Genomic DNA, 14,734 nt, shown 5'->3' with positions numbered 1-14,734 from the left:
CCTCAGCTGCACTACACTAGCTCTGCTACATCTGAAAAAGTCTGCTTTGCTACATTTACATCTTACTTCTGCTACATCAGAACATCTCATTCTGCACATGAGAAACACAACCATTCTATACCTCTGAATCTCATCTGACCTATATCTACAACATAATCAGCTCTGCTACATCTGGCAAACTTGACAAATTTACATCTCAACCTGACAAATTTACCTGGACAACATCTACATCTGAAAAAAATATGCTTTATTATATTTATATTTATATCCTTATCTCAACTACATCAGACAAACTCTCTTACATGTGAGAAACATAACCATTCTACACCTGACAAACTCCTGAGCAGCCCTACCCCTACACACTCAGCTCTGCTACAAACTCAGGTTCTTACAAAGTGCAAAGCTAAATAATCATAACTCTTCTCCACCGAACAACATCAGCAGTCCTGTATGTACACACTTAGCTCTGCTATATCTACATGTTCCAGCTCTTACAATGTGGCAAGCTCAATCTCTCTCTATATCTCACAGACTTTATTATGCTATATTCCATATTCATCATAACCATTTTACACCTGACAAACTCAGCCGTCCTACATGGACACACTCAGCTCTGCTAAATCTACATACTCGTGTTCTTACACTGGGGCAAGTCCAGCCCCTCCGCACCTCACAGATTTAGTAACCCAATATCTGATAATAATCATAACTTTTCTACACCTGACAAACTTAGCTTAGTCATTAATTCGACATTCTCAGCTCTGCTACATCTGTATGTCTTTAGTCAGTTTCCCTGCTGACTTGCCGCAGGGGTTAAGGCAATCTTATAAATCACATAACACGTTGGTGCTTTATGCTGCCCTGGCGCTGTGCCCGGCTACAGTAAAGATCTTTGGCTGGACGCGGCTGCACTTATTTCAGTTTGATAGAACTGCAGATGGGAGTCGTGTTCCTGGTGGCTGGTAATAGCCAAGGACCCCATAACAATGGAGAGCCCCATAACACTGAAGGGCCACATAATACTGAAGGGCCCCATAACACTGGAGGGCCACATAATACTAAAGGGCCCCATAACACTGGAGGGCCACATAATACTGAAGGGCCCCATAACACTGGAGGGCCACATAATACTAAAGGGCCCCATAACACTGGAGGGCCACATAAGACTGAAGGGCCCCATAACACTGGAGGGCCACATAATACTGAAGGGCCTCATAACACTGAAGGGCCACATAATACTGGAGGGTCCCATAATACTGGAGGACAACATAATACTGGAGGGCCACATAATACTGGAGGACCACATAACACTGAAGGGTCCCATAATACTGGAGAACCACATAATACTGAAGGGCCCCGTAATACTGGAGGACCACATAATACTGGAGGGCCACATAATACTGGAGGGCCACATAATACTGGAGGACCACATAACACTGAAGGACCACATAATACTGGAGAACCACATAATACTGAAAGGCCACATAATACTGGAGAACCACATAATACTGAAAGGCCACATAATACTGGAGAACCACATAATACTTGAGGACCACATAATTCCGGAGGACCACATAATACTGAAAGGCCACATAATACTGGAGGACCACATAATACTGAAAGGCCACATAATACTGGAAGGCCACATAATACTGGAGGGCCACATAATACTGGAAGGCCACATAATACTGGAGGACCACATGATACTGGAGGACCACATAATACTGAAAGGCCACATAATACTGGAGGGCCACATAATACTGAAAGGCCACATAATACTGGAGGAGTACATAATACTGAAAGGCCACATAATACTAAAGGGCCACATAATACTGGAGGGCCACATAATACTGGAGGGCCACATAATACTGGAGAACCACATAATACTGAAAGGCCACATAATACTGGAGGGCCACATAATACTAAAGGGCCACATAATACTGGAGGGCCACATAATACTGGAGGGCCACATAATACTGGAGAACCACATAATACTGAAAGGCCACATAATACTGGAGGGCCACATAATACTGGAGGGTCCCATAATACTGGAGGACAACATAATACTGGAGGGCCACATAATACTGGAGGACCACATAACACTGAAGGGTCCCATAATACTGGAGAACCACATAATACTGAAGGGCCCCGTAATACTGGAGGACCACATAATACTGGAGGGCCACATAATACTGGAGGGCCACATAATACTGGAGGACCACATAACACTGAAGGACCACATAACACTGAAGGACCACATAATACTGGAGAACCACATAATACTGAAAGGCCACATAATACTGGAGAACCACATAATACTGGAGGACCACATAATACTGAAAGGCCACATAATACTGAAAGGCCACATAATACTGAAAGGCCACATAATACTGGAGGACCACATAATACTGGAGAACCACATAATACTGAAAGGCCACATAATACTGGAGAACCACATAATACTTGAGGACCACATAATACTGGAGGACCACATAATACTGAAAGGCCACATAATACTGAAAGGCCACATAATACTGGAGGACCACATAATACTGAAAGGCCACATAATACTGAAAGGCCACATAATACTGGAGGACCACATAATACTGAAAGGCCACATAATACTGGAAGGCCACATAATACTGGAGGGCCACATAATACTGGAAGGCCACATAATACTGGAGGACCACATGATACTGGAGGACCACATAATACTGAAAGGCCACATAATACTGGAGGGCCACATAATACTGAAAGGCCACATAATACTGGAGGAGTACATAATACTGAAAGGCCACATAATACTAAAGGGCCACATAATACTGGAGGGCCACATAATACTGGAGGGCCACATAATACTGGAGGGCCACATAATACTGGAGAACCACATAATACTGGAGGGCCACATAATACTAAAGGGCCACATAATACTGGAGAACCACATAATACTGAAAGGCCACATAATACTGGAGGGCCACATAATACTGGAGGGCCACATAATACTGGAGGGCCACATAATACTGGAGGGCCACATAATACTGGAGGACCACATAATACTGGAGGGCCACATAATACTGGAGGGCCACATAATACTGGAGGGCCACATAATACTGGAGGGCCACATAATACTGGAGGACCACATAATACTGGAGGACCACATAATACTGGAGGGCCACATAATACTGGAGGGCCACATAATACTGAAAAGCCACATAATACTGAAAAGCCACATAATACTGGAGGGCCACATAATACTGGAGGGCCACATAATACTGGAGGGCCACAGCATGCCACAACCTGAATTTACCATCGACCCCACTGAGTCCCTAAACTAGTTATCCGCAACCTGTAACCTTTCTACCTAGTGCAAAACTACAACTCCCATCATATCCCAACAGATGAAGGCTTTGTTAAATTAACTCCTTACTGCCCTAGGTTACCAGGTATTTCCGTCATTTAAAAAAAAAAAAAAAAACTTTGATATGCCTCCATGCTTTAAAGTGAATCTCACTTGTTCCTGTAAATAATACTCAATACTGTAGACCAGTTCTTCTCAATTCCAGTCCTTATGGCCACCAACAGGTCATGTTTTAAGGATTGCCTTAGTATTTCACCGGTGATATAATTATACTCTGTGCATCAGGTATTATCACAAGTGTTACTTGTATGGAATGTCCTCAAAATATGACCTGTTGTTGGGCCATGAGGACTGGAATTGAGAAGCACTGTGCTAGACAAATCCCCTTTCCATCTGTTGTAAACTGAAAATAAATCTTACCCTTTAGGGTGGGTTCACACTGGGGAATTCTCGCAGATAAACTCCGCGGAATTCCGTCGCCTGCACGCGCGTACGGCCGCGCGTTTTTCCATCGGCTCCATAGACACCATTCTATGGGCCGGCTGATCCCGCATTCCAGATTCCGCATTCCACCAAAAGAATTGTTGGAAAGAAACAAACAAAACAAAAAAAAAAAACTGTTGTTCAAATCAACTATTCCTCTTTAAGAAACGTAAAGGTAATCACACTTATTACTGAAAAGAACACCTACACTATATATGTTTACATCTATTTTTCTTCTTGAACAGTCTTAAAGTGAATCTCCCCTTTTGCTTAAAGAACCCCCAACACTATGAAGATGCAAATTTACATTCCACGTACATTACAAGTCTAAAGTGAATTTCATCTTTAAAAACATAAAGAAAAATTACATATGTCCCTTCCATCTGTGAGAAACCTAAAGTCGATCTCACTTTTTACTGTAAAGAACTCGGAACAATATAGGTGTTCAATTCTACTTTCTGTGCGTGACAAGCCTAAAGTGAATCTCACCTTTTACTGTAAAGAATCCCCAATATACAAAGAAAAAAAACTTTTCTTATTGATCACATGGAAAAAAAAGTTCAATCCAAAACCCCACAAAATGGCAGAATTGTGTTTTTCCTGACTCCACCCTGAAAATAATTTTTTTGTTTGTTTTGCAAAACTCTTTTTATGGGAAAATAAAGGTTGCCATTAAAAAGTGCAACTCGTCCTGCAAATAAAAACCATAAACACTGCCGCCAAAAATCTCTGTGGTGGAAAGGTCCATTAGCAATGACATTTACTTTTGCCCCCCCCCCCCCCCCCCCCCCAATTATCTTGTTAGAGAAGGGTGAAATAACAGGAGTCTTCTTCCAGAATCTTTGTTGCCTCTTACAGGGGCTTCGCATTCTCGGGTTAATGGCATTCTCAGTTCCTCTTGACGCCGCAGCCACATGATGAGTGTGCTTCCAACTTTCCTTCATTTGCAGATCCATTTGCAGCTTTTAATGGCTTTTCCTTGGCCACGCTCGCTCCTTGACTGGTCCTCATGTTATTGAGCTGTCGTCCACCCTTGTTTTATTGAGCCGACCGACTATCCAAAACAAATCCCATTATCCCGGCCTTGTAAGTTAATGGGTGTTAAATAAACACATTTACATGCCATAAAAGCTGATTAAATATGGTAAGTGCAGCTGTATTGCTCCAGATGGGATAGAAGTGATAGTGACTACACGCGCCCCCAATATTTATGTAGAGAGATCTATGTACAAACTGAGCAAAGGTCACAATGCCCCCCGCCTCTGGTTTACAGACGGCCCTCGATGAGTGGGCTGGCATAACGCAGCCCAAAGCATATAGGTACCACCCATGAGAAATAGAGATGTGACCATGCAGAACTGGGTCTCTATATGGGCTTCTTGATAAATTCAAGGCTACTTTCATGTTACATGTGACAACAGTAGCTTGAAGTTTCTAGACCACAAGGGAAAACTCTATGCATCTAGAAGTGTCCATGTACCAAGAGGGCCATAAAAAGTAAAAATGAAGCCCTGGTTTATAAACTCCACCATCAACCTCCAGAGTGATATTGGCCTTAAGCTATTTTTTTTTTTTTTTTTTACTTTGTTTGCTTCTTTGTTGTGGTGCCCATAGAAAGAAGCCTTAAGTATGTTGGTACCGTCCATGAGGAGAGAAGAATTTGTCACATATAGCTTAGCACCTCCTTGGCTAATTCACCTCCATAGTACATGTGAGAACCATAGCTTCAAATTTCTCGTCCATAGGGAAAAACTTAAGTAACTTTATACTTTCAGGTGTATTCATATACAAAGAGAAAAAATTAGGCTCTCCCTTTCTAGTCCTGGTTTATAAACTCCATAATCCACCTCCAAAGTGATATGATCCTTCAGCTAGTTCTTTTTTTGGTTTGTTTCCTTATTTTGTTATGGTGCCTATTGCTTGTGAAGCCTAACGCATATAGGTTCCGCCCCTGAGGAGAAGGGATTTGGTCAAATTGAGCTTATAGTCTTCCATTTGTTTTGGCACCATAGCAAATTCAGGGATACCACTATAGTACATTTAAGAAACATGGCTTGAAGTTTCTAGACCAAATAGGAAAATTTCAGAACCTTAAAATCTACTCAACCATCTATACTCTACTCATCTATACAACCAATATGTTCAAACAGGAGTTCACATACAAAAAGGGCCCCCTAGCGAAAGTAAATAAAAAGCCCCCTCTAGTCTTGGTTTATAAACTCTACTTTATATCACTAGTTGAAAAGTAGGGTGTTTATAAGCTTCAGATATTTTTTTCTCTGTTTTGTTTGCTGTTTAGTTGTAGTGCACACGAAGAGGCAGAGACCAAGCCTGCTAATGCCCGAGGAATGGAAATATGGCCAAATTAGGCTTAGGGCCTCTTTTCTGTATTGGTCAAAAATAGCTGATTTAGGACATAGGATCAGCATTAACAAAACCCATAACTAGTCCAGATTTAGCTTTTTAAATGTATTTATTTATTCATTTTTACAGCTTTTATTATTTTAAGCCATTTTTCGTTTGACAAACACATTTAATGTGACTTTAACCACCATATATTGGATAACACGTCCTATGTTCCCCTTGAGGACAACTAGCACGTATAATAGCCTATAAGAAGAATATAGGATCAAGGATAACATGGTACGTCCAGCCCTAACATGTCAAAATAAATCAGAGGAACTTGGAAACAACTCCAGTACAAATTTCCTCATATTTCACAGAAGATATACATTAATTGCCCCTGGAGCCCGGCCAGGCTCGCTGACATGTGACTCCTGCTTTGTATTAGGTCCGACAATGTTCCTGAGGAATTCAGGGCCTAACTTCTGTGTTTTTCTATCTCAACTTAAATAACCTAATTTTTTGGCTTCCCAACAAAGTACAAGGAGTAACCTCGGATGTTCAGACTCCATGATGCGTTATTGATTGGGAACATAATACGTTCCGTACCCCAAGATGAGTAAGAAAACATCACATGGAGGAGAGGACAACAGCCAGAAGGGGTGTCCCCTGTCTTGGATAATATTGTAAAGCAAACATTATACACTGGAATAGAAACTCAAAACCTCTACAGGATTTGGATGGCTCACATACATTTTTAATGTCATTGTCATATAGAAATATGCAAAAGAAGAGCCTCGTTTAAGAGTATCAAAACACAGGACTAGCCAGATATCCATCCGGAAATGACCCAGCCAAGGGGTGGCTCCTGTAGGAAAACCACCAAAACCACCATATTATGGGGCCCTATAAGTCAATATAATGACAAGGGACAAACCAAGGCAAGGTATCCATCCACAGACAGCTGTTTCAGGGTGCTGCCCCTCATCAGTGTGGAGCAGGATTCTGGCTAGGTGTGAGCAATGCCTAGTAGAGCCATATGTGAAAATGATCACTGATCTCAGGGAGACCAGCCAAAATAGAGTCACACAGATTTAGAACAACCCGATTCTTCCTCTGAGGATTGAAACATAGGATTATGCCTTATAATGGGATGGGATATAACTATGACATGAACCAATAAAAAACGCATATGCATATAGCATTTCCTTGCCTGTTTGCTCCAGCTCTGAAACCACCAAGATCCATTTGTTTTGGAGGTCTTAGTGGTGTACGGTTGCTTAGATTTATCATGCAGCTATATGACTATAGAGATGTGTATTCAACTCTTGTTTTTTATGGTATTATTTATTGTTCTTAATGCCTTTTGTATTTATTTTATTTCAGTATCAAGACCTCAGAGTGCACCGGAAGATCTAAAGGTGCTAACAAGCAATGTCAACCGCCTAAACGAGAGCTACAGGGATCTTCAGTTTAAGCTCATGCAGCTCACCTTCAAGGGAGACTTTATGGACCATATCTGGAAGCTGCAGGACCTCTTCCAGAACCATACAGAATCTTTGTTTCAATTGACAGAATCATTGCAGAAACTTGAGCAGAATCTCAATGGGGTCCAAGACATGGCATCCAAGACGGACACAATTGTTTCAAGTCTTGGTGTCAGCCTAAACCAGATAAGTGAGTCTCACAATTTAGACATCCATAGACTATCAGCTGAAGTAAACAACAGTCATTATCTACGGAACCACCATGACACCATGTTAAACACATTAACAATGAAAGTTGAGGGACTTAATGAGCAGATAAGTGACTTGAATGTCACCCTAAATGCGATAAATGGAACTCTATCCTATGACGTAGGAATCCATCATTCAAGGCTAGAGGAACTTCAGGGTCTCATATTCAACGTGTCTGAAGACACCAGACAAACAAGGCTTCTTCATATAGTTATGGAGCAGCAGCTAAAGCATGAGATGGCCCTTATCAATAACGTGACAGAAGATCTGCGTCTGAAAGACTGGGAACACTCAATAGCCTTAAAGAACATCACATTAGTTAGAGGTAGGTTAACGCCTTATATCAATAATTTCATCATCTAGATGTTTGAGGGTGAGTGATAACGATGATGCCATGGAGACAGGAAGGTCTACCACCACCACCAACACCTTAAGGGTACATTCACACTTACAAGATCCGCAGCAGATTTGATGGTGCAGATTTAAAGCTGTGTTCAGCTATTTACATCAAGTCCGCTGCGGATCCGCACCATCAAATCTGCTGAGATACGGTACATGTGAATCTACCCTAAGGAGGTATTCCCATCTCATATGCATTAACCCACCAGACAGAGAAAGAAGTTACCATGTGATCAGGTGGTCGCCTCTCTCCATACCCTTCTTTAAGAATTTGCTAATGTGGTCACCTCTTCAATCTTTCTCCTCCTTAATATTGGTGCCATTGGTAAGTTGAGGGTCAACAGATTTCTGTTTTTGATAGTTGTGGAGGCTTGAGATATTACAGTCAATGGGTCTTAGATATTAGTTAACCATAAAGAATCTGCTAGAGAAGCTTAAGATTTTGACAAATGAGATGCTGGGCAACAAGGGGTCCAAAAATGGCCATCTGTTTTCTGTGTCCATGTTACCCTAATAGACAAAGGAGACCCTTCTCCCTTCTCTTGGGTTGCTTAAAGGGGTATTCCAGGATATTTTGACATTTACTCTACAGATTAGTCTTGTAATATAATCAATTTGTCTCATTAGTTTCTATTACGAATTTTGTCTCTTTCTCGCAATTTTTACATGAGTCACGTGGTCCTGTGACGTCACCGAACCGGAAGAGTGCTGACTTGCCGACTCAGCCGGCCTCTAGTTAGTTATTCACTTAGCAGGCTTCAGAGCCTTACAAACGGCCCTCCCTGAGCACGGGACGTCACATGACGCCCTGTTCCAGAGCTGGCCTGTCAGTGTAATCACCTCAATCCCTCCCTGTGTAATGATTGCGGACACCTCAGCCCCGGCCCCCCTCCTTGTGTAATGATTGCGCCCCCCTCTCTCTGTAAATCATTGCGGACCCCCCGGCCGCGCCCCCCCCCCCTCTCTGTAATGATTGCGGACCCCTCCCGGCCGCGTCCCCCATCTCTGTGTAAACATTACGATATACAGATCACTCACCCCCTGGTGTAAGCCTGTTGCATCGCTGGACCCGATTTCGGCGCCTTTTTCAAGCAGCTATCCTCAGCTGACAGGCGCTCTGTGTGAGGCAGGAGAGATTCCTTTCCTGCTTCGTACAGAGCGCCTGTCAGCTGAGCTGTATCGGGCGATCTATAGGCGCTCTGTACGGAGCAGGAAAGGAATCTCTCCTGCCTCACACAGAGCGCCTGTCAGCTGAGGATAGCTGCTTGAAAAAGGCGCCAAAATCGGGTCCAGCGATGCAACAGGCTTACACCAGGGGGTGAGTGATCTGTATATCGTAATGTTTACACAGGGTTGGGGACGCGGCCGGGAGGGGTCCGCAATCATTACAGAGAGGGGGGGGACGCGGCCGGGGGGTCCGCAATGATTTACAGAGAGAGGGGGGCCGGGGCTGAGGGGTCCGCAATCATTACACAGGGAGGGGGGCCGGGAGGATTGAGGTGATTACACTGACAGGCTTGCTCTGGAACAGGGCGTCATGTGACGTCCCGTGCTCAGGGAGGGCCGTTTGTAAGGCTCTGAAGCCTGCTAAGTGAATAACTAACTAGAGGCCGGCTGAGTCGGCAAGTCAGTACTCTTCCGGTTCGGTGACGTCACAGGACCACGTGACTCATGTAAAAATTGCGAGAAAGAGACAAAATTCGTAATAGAAACTAATGAGACAAATTAATTTTATTACAAGACTAATCTGTAGAGTAAATGTCAAAATATCCTGGAATACCCCTTTAAGCCAATGAAGAAGGCTTGCCATACCATTACCAAACGAGTGATGTGGAGCCAAGTTAATGGTCACAATTCCCTTCAGTCCTACATGGAGTAAGAGCAGTAGGAGAAGAACAAATGTCCCAGAATGTGGAGATATTGTATGGTATGAACCAGGTCTGGGCACCATATTTTTTTTTACTAGGTAGCCTTCTCCTTCTTCTGTACCTTGCTGGTCTCCTTACCCTACTTGGTTGGTCTCCTTTCTGTCTACCTTGTAGGGCTCATACCCCTCATCCTTTCTCTGTACCTCATAGGTCTCCTTCTCCTTTCCCTGTATCTCATAGGTCTTCTTCCCCTTATCCTTTCCATGTACCTCGTAGGTCCCTTTCTCCATATCTGTTCCCTGTACCTCATAGGTCTTCTTATGCTTTCTGTGTACCTCGTAGGTCTTTTTCTCCTTCTCCTTTCTGTCTACCTCATAGGTCTCCTTCCCCTTAGTAATGAAAGAAAGTAAGCCAGCTTACCCCCTCCACCGAGCTTCCCAACACTGGCGCACACTCCAACAGGTGTCCACAGTAGATACAACAGATGAATGAGTCCAGCTCCCGGCAAGGTGGGATCAAGTGCGTTTATTGAAATCTTCCATCACCGTACACACATAATGGCATGCCCCCAACAGAAAGGCCTACGCATTTCAGCTGCTAGACCGCTGCCTTAATCATGGCTCAATTAAGCCATGATTAAGGCTGCTGTCTAGCAGCTGAAATGCTTAGGATTTTCTCTGCACGTCTTCTTTCCCTTATCCTTTCTATATATCTCATAGGTCTCCTTCTCCTTTCTTTGTACCTCGTAGGTCTCCTTCCCCTTATCCTTGCATCTCGTAGGTCTCCTTCCCCTTATCCTTTCCCTGTACCTGGTAGCTCCTGTATCCTTTCTGTGTACCTTGTAGGTCTCCTTCTCCTTTCCTTGTTTCTCATAGGTCTCCTTCTCCTTATCTTTTCCCTGTATCTCGTAGGTTTCCTTCTACTTATCTGTTCCCTATACCTCATAGGTCTCCTTCCTCTTCTTCTTTCTGTGTACCACTTAGGTCTCCTTAGTCTTTCTGTGTACCTCGTAGGTCTCCTTATTCTTTCTGTGTATCTTGTAGGTCTTCTTCTCCTCTCTGTGCACCTCTTAGATTGGATATTGGTGTAAATATCGTCCAAACCTTGTTTGTAATAAAGCAAGAAACCAGCGCTCCTAAGATTATTTATGGGGTTGTGAAAAACACAAGCTATAAATTCTGCCAGAAACTAAAAAGTAAAAGAGAACATCTACACGGGAGGTATATGTGATTTTGCCTATGTTAGATACAAATGTTTTTCTCATGTAATAGTAGGGTCCGGCAGTACTCTTCTCCCCTCTCGCAGCAGGAAATCCCAGCAATCACCGATTAGTTGCATAGTTACATTCAGCCAATCAGCTTTTTGTTAAGCCTTACAATACAAGTATATGGACCTTCACTGGACCCCCATAGGCTTCTGGTTTCATACCATTGAGTTCCATATAGTTGTTAAGAAATCCTGGGGAATGCATTAGAAGGAAAGGGTAATAATAGCTGGTACTATAGTGTTTTACAGTTATAACCATCAGGCATAAGTAAGATTACACCAACTCTGGGATTCTGACCAAGCCCCAAACCCATTGCCAGCCAACATTTAGTAAAGATGGAGACTAAGAGGTTTCTGAGATCTAGATGCCAGATAGAAATGAAAATGATCCCCTCCATCTGAACCACTTGAGATGTGATCTGTTGGACCTCTTTGCCCACCCACAAGACACATTATGGCATCTTAAGGCTAGCTTGTTGTTTTATTGATGGAATCTAAGTCATTAGAACTCAGATATGTCATGACCTATAGTTGCCGCTTTCATGTCATTTGGTGTTGTGTCAGATCCAATGAAACATATCCAGCATTCATAGCCCCGGGGCCGTCAAACATTTACATCATGGTTTGCTTAGATCTTATCGCTGTTATGTCAGACTTCCAGATGTGAATATTCGGCTGTAATTGTCTTCTATGTTTTCTGGTTCTACATTACGCAGGGATAGCAGAAAACATGCTGAACTTAGAATTATGGCCATGACCGAGAGGTGTCAGGACAGACCAGGATACTTGACTAGATGAGTGAGGAGGCAGAATGGAGGAGGTGGGGTGAATATGGACAGGTTTAAAATAGCTTCATACAAAGAGGTAGAATAGATTATACTGGACTAAATCAAAGTATTAAGGACCAGGGATTGGAAGATATACAGCAGAGATAGGGATTGAAGTCCAGACTAAGGCCAGGGAATGAACCAAGAGCCGACACCTGCCGACACTAACGCTCAGGTATTCACTTCTTTTGCACTTTTCTGTGCTTACTATACTTACTGTAAAACAATTTCTGTAACCTGGGGTTGCTAGGTGTTGTTAGCAGTGGGCTTGGTGTGGTGGTATCAACTAGGCACTTGTCATGGTGGCCAGGAGTGGTGACGCCCACCCCCGGGTATAGAAGCACTGGGCTTTGTAAAGGTGGAACCAGGTGTGTAGGTGCAGGTGCGACGGGTATGGAGTCAAGCACTTAAAGCGACTCTGTACCCATAATCTGACCCGCCCAAACCACTTGTACCTTCAGATAGCTGCTTTTAAACCAAGATCTGTCCTGGGGTCCATTGGGCAGGTGATGCAGTTATTGTCCTAAAAAAATACTTTTAAACTTGAAGCCTGTGCCAAACGGGAGTATCTGTGCCCTAACTTTGCACAACCTCTCTGTGCCTCCTCCCCGCCCTCTTCATCATTAGGAATTGTCCAGACAGATTGTCTCATATTCCCCACCTGTGGCAGCCTGGCACATGGACTGGATCGTTAAGGACCTGTGCAATGTTCAGCATGGAGAAAATGTTTCAGTGGCATTCCTAATGATGAAGAGGGTGGGGAGGAGGGACAGAGGGGGTGGTGCAAAGTTAGGGCACAGGTACTCCCGTTTGGCATGGGCTTCAAATTTAAAAGTATTTTTTTTATGACAATAACTGCATCACCTGCTGAACGGACCCCAGGACAGATCTTGGATTAAAAGCAGCTATCTGAAGGTACAAGCGGTTTGGGGGGCACAGATCGTGGGTACAGAGTCACTTTAAACAACAGTAACACTTAACTTAAATACTCTTCAGTGCAATAGAGGTTAATACTTTTCATTGGAAGTGCACCAAAAATAATAACAGCAATACAATGTCCTTTCTCTTAAAGAACGTTTAGCTTTGGGTGCTTGGAGTACAGAAAGTAGGTTAAGAAGGTGTAGCTGAGTTGAGTAGCTGAAGAAGCTAACCTCTCAAGATTACCAGAGTAGGCCAAGCAAGATCCAATAGAGTACTTCAGCTTATGTTATTTGCTTCACTAGAGATCATCCCTCCCTGGTGGATTGTCCTGACTGTATAGTACTCCCAGGTGTAGGCAAGGTTGGACCCAGGTGACAGTTACCCCACCTTTAGGTTTAGCAGTGCATAATGGTTCTCTCACAAACACTTCTCTCTCCAATTCCGATTCCTAGTAGTTCTCTCTCTAATTCCAGCTAAAAGAAAACCCTCCCACCAAGAACCAACTTTCCTATATAGGTGTGACCACGACTAACCTCCAATTGGTGGGGAAAGTGCTAGAAAGAGTGAGGTGTAAGAGTCTGATAAGTAAAGAAAGTGTGTGGCACCCAAGCTAGTGAGCATTCGTAAATCATAATAAATGCTGCTCGGGAGGAGGCCACGCCTCCTTCCTGCTTTGTCGCGCCCGCCCACCGTATCTGCACTTTCTCCCTGGCATACGCCCCTGCCGTAAGTTTCATAAATGTCGCCCTTTATGTTTCACTTGAAATATCCATTACATTAATTCTTCATGTTATGACCGTCATGTTCTATTTAATGTAGGTACATAAATGTGTTTTTATGAAGATTTTTTATTATTTTTATTATATTTTTTTTAAAATCCCATTAAGGGATTAGTGTTTTACAAGGGGCTCTAGAATATAAACACTTACACATTTTGGCGGCCATTCATTTCTGTACGTAATGTCCATTAAGTGCGGTAGAGTCGGGGAGAGCAATCCCTATGGGAGCTTTAGTGCTCCCCATGCTGGTTGTCACCCGGCTTTGTCAAAAACACGTCTAACCCAGAAACTACAGAATAGAAGGTTAAACATCTTGTCAGAAAAAGACGACTCCAGGCCTTTTATTTACTTCGGATTTTTCCTGTTAAAGGAACTTCAAAAGCTGTCCTGTCTAGTAGAGGTGGTGGAGAAGGAATATATGGGGTGTCTCTGCAGGGAGATGTGTTACACCGGGTCACTCGAGGTGAATACTGAAGGAAAGAACAAGTTGTTTGAAATAAGGAGATCATGAGCTGCAGATCTGGGCCGCTAACAGCGCAAGACTGATAGGAAGAGCATTATCACAAGCTGGTGGACAGATGCTGCACGTGGCGTCTGTTACAGTGTGTCTGTGCACTCAGTGTCACCTCCGTAATCCACAGGAGAATGTGAGCGCCCAGAGTATTATCCATCTGATATCTGTCCTACCGACACCACTGTGTACTGAGAAAGGTCATCTACGGCCAACACTGTATCTGTATAAGGAGAATTCTCA

At 43.3% G+C, this 14,734-nt stretch overlaps 1 protein-coding gene across 1 annotated transcript in view; it reads left to right on the top strand.

Annotated features, from left to right (window-relative positions):
• SCARA5 (scavenger receptor class A member 5) overlaps positions 1-14,734 on the top strand; it is a 176,743-nt gene that overhangs the window by 71,447 nt on the left and 90,562 nt on the right. Inside the window, exon 4 of the mRNA XM_069973979.1 lies at positions 7,571-8,245. Coding sequence (XP_069830080.1) covers positions 7,571-8,245 — 675 coding nt within the window. The remainder of the gene's footprint in view (positions 1-7,570; positions 8,246-14,734) is intronic.

The sequence above is a fragment of the Dendropsophus ebraccatus genome, chromosome 6 (genome assembly GCF_027789765.1).
Source record: "Dendropsophus ebraccatus isolate aDenEbr1 chromosome 6, aDenEbr1.pat, whole genome shotgun sequence".
In the NCBI taxonomy this organism is placed as follows: domain Eukaryota; kingdom Metazoa; phylum Chordata; class Amphibia; order Anura; family Hylidae; genus Dendropsophus; species Dendropsophus ebraccatus.
Note: the sequence above shows the minus strand (reverse complement) of the source record. Positions and strands in the feature narration are given on the sequence as shown.